This window comes from Strigops habroptila, chromosome 2 (genome assembly GCF_004027225.2).
Source record: "Strigops habroptila isolate Jane chromosome 2, bStrHab1.2.pri, whole genome shotgun sequence".
Classification (NCBI taxonomy): domain Eukaryota; kingdom Metazoa; phylum Chordata; class Aves; order Psittaciformes; family Psittacidae; genus Strigops; species Strigops habroptila.
In genome coordinates this window covers 122141088-122143626 of record NC_044278.2, presented here as the reverse complement: position 1 = coordinate 122143626, position 2539 = coordinate 122141088, and the positions used below count along the sequence as shown (strand labels likewise).

General features: G+C 47.4%; 1 protein-coding gene across 1 annotated transcript; it reads right to left on the bottom strand.

Annotated features, from left to right (window-relative positions):
* Window positions 1-232: 232 nt before the first annotated feature.
* LOC115604467 (olfactory receptor 2AT4) lies at window positions 233-1204 on the bottom strand. Its single transcript, XM_030477590.1, has one exon. It carries the CDS (start codon window positions 1202-1204, stop codon window positions 233-235), a length of 972 nt encoding a protein of 323 aa, XP_030333450.1.
* Window positions 1205-2539: the final 1335 nt, after the last annotated feature.

The window sequence follows — 2539 nt, the reverse complement described above, 5'->3', positions numbered from 1 at the left end:
TTCGCACCTTTAGTGCATCCATGGTTTAGTCACTGAAGGACAGAAACCAAAGAAGAAAATGATAAATATTACAGCAACTCTACTCAAACCTTCACAGAAATAGCCCGGAACACATTAATGTGAGATATAGCACGGCTCAAGGAAGCAGAACTCCAAAGATGATGATATCTTAATGAACCAGAGGACTGAGGTAATAAATAGCACAAGGCTCCCACACTTCCACACATTTATTTTACCCAAATAAATAGAATTTCTTAGAAAGGGGAAAGATTTTCTGGAAAATGGACTTTTTAACAGCAGATTTTACCTCCTTGTTGCGTAAAGTGTAAATGATGGGGTTTAACAAGGGAGTCAAAATAGAGAAGACAACGTTGCTCGTGACATGGACATCAGCGGGGATGTCCGCTCTATAGGACACATAAGCCACAGTGATGGAGGAATAGTAAGTGCCCACCACGAGCAGATGGGAAGTACACGTTGAAAAGGCTTTCATGTGTCCTGCTTTGGAGTTGATCTTCAGTACGGAGAGGTTGATGTGGATGTATGAGATGGTAACAAGCAACAGAGGGACAACTGACACTGTCATAGCGATGGAGAACCCCAAGAAGGTCTGGAAGTCAGCACTGAAGTCCAAGCATGCGGCTTGTACCACTGCCAGGTGGTCACAGAAGCAGTGGTGGACCGTGGTTGTGTGTCCATAAGCTAGTTGAGATGTCTGCATGATGACGGGCACGGGGATGGGGAGTGCAGTGATCCAGGCACTCGCTGCCAGTTGGATGTTCATTCTTCTGGTCATCTTGGCTGGGTAATAGAGGGGGTTGCAGATGGCTTCATAGCGGTCATAAGCCATGACCACGAGGAGAAGCGCCTCGGTTACCATCAAGGAGTGAAAACTGTACATCTGCAGAAAGCAGCCCTGAAAGGAGATGGTTTTAGCATTGGCCAGGAACATCAGCAGCATTTTGGGGATGGTGGTGGTGGTGAATAGCACATCTAACACAGAGAGGTTGATCAGGAAAAAGTACATGGGTTTGCGGAGTGTGTGGTCTGCCACAACCACGGTGATGATAATGGCATTACGAGCCAGGATCAGCAGGTAGAACAGCAAGAAGACAACGAAGAGCAGGGTCTGGAAATCCTGGAGAGCTGGAAACCCTACCAAGAAAAAGACTTTAGTGGAAGCATTACTGCTGCAGCTTTCCATGGTGAGGCTGGTCAAAACACCTGCAAGGATGAAGAGGGAATAAGGAAACGGGCTGATGTGCAGGAAGACATTTCTCTAAGGAGCTTTGCAGAGGTTCTGCAAGGAAAATACATATTGGATGAGCTCTCACAGAGCTGAGCATATTGCAAGACATGGCTCATTCCCTCTTCTCTCTAACCCACAATTAAGATGATTTGAATTCACTTTTGATGATGCTGGAGCAGCTCTGCTCTGGAGCCAGGCTGAGAGAGCTGGGCTGAGTCAGCCTGGAGAAGAGAAGACTCCTGAAGGGGAGACCTTAGAGCAGCTCCAGTGCCTAAAGGGGCTCCAGGAAAGCTGGAGAGGGGCTTTGGACAAGGGCCTGTAGGGACAGGCCAAGGGGAATGGCTTTAACCTGCCAGAGGGGAGATTGAGATGAGCTCTGAGGCAGAAGCTCTTCCCTGTGAGGGTGCTGAGGCGCTGGCACAGACTTTTCCCAGAGAAGCTGTGGCTGCCCCATCCCTGGCAGTGTTCAAGGCCAGGTTGGACACAGGGGCTTGGAGCAACCTGCTCTAGTGGAAGGTGTCCCTGCCCGTGGCAGGGGTTGGAACTGGATGAGCTTTAAGGTCCCTTCCAACACAAACCATTCTGTGATTCTATGATTATGCCTGTAGGTCCTTCATCTTTGGGCATGAAGGATGAGGATTCGTCTCATGTAGCTTTGGGTGCTCTCCATTCAGAGTCCCCCTATCTATATGGTTCTTCCTCATACCTTTTCTATTCTCGGAGTGAAAGGGTCATTTGGGAGGATTAGACAGCCCTTCTGTCCCATTCTGCACTGAGAAGGAGATGGGCTGTGTGACAGACATGCCCATTTCTCCTTTCTAAGGGACCTCAGGGAATCATCTCAGTAGCATTCAACCATCCATCTCTCCTTTACTAGCTTATTACAATCCTTGCTACCCAAAGCCATTCCCACCACCCTTTTTCGTACTCATGTTACCTCTGGTTGGCTACTTATGGCTCACTGGTTTTCCCATGGCTGTGGCAGCACCCAGTCGATTCCTGCTGCTGTTGCTGCAGTTCGTATGGAAATGTTGAATTTCTCCAGGTTGTTTCCTGCTATATAAAAGGAAAGGAATTTCACAGTGATTTTCTTGGCTGATGTAGGTCAGCGTTGTGTCTTTTACATTAAGAAATGTTTGAGAGGTTCATGAAGCTCAAATACACTTTAAAAGCAAAAAACAGGAGTAAGTATCCACCAGTGGCTTGAGCTGGGATGGAAGGAGACACTATGTGACAGCTTTACAGCCTTTCCATCTCTTTATTTTACATAGAGTAGTTTTACAATTGCAT

Excerpts from the sequence above, each read along its gene's own strand:
- LOC115604467 (XM_030477590.1), bottom strand. The coding sequence starts at position 1,204 with ATGGAAAGCTGCAGCAGTAATGCTTCCACTAAAGTCTTTTTCTTGGTA.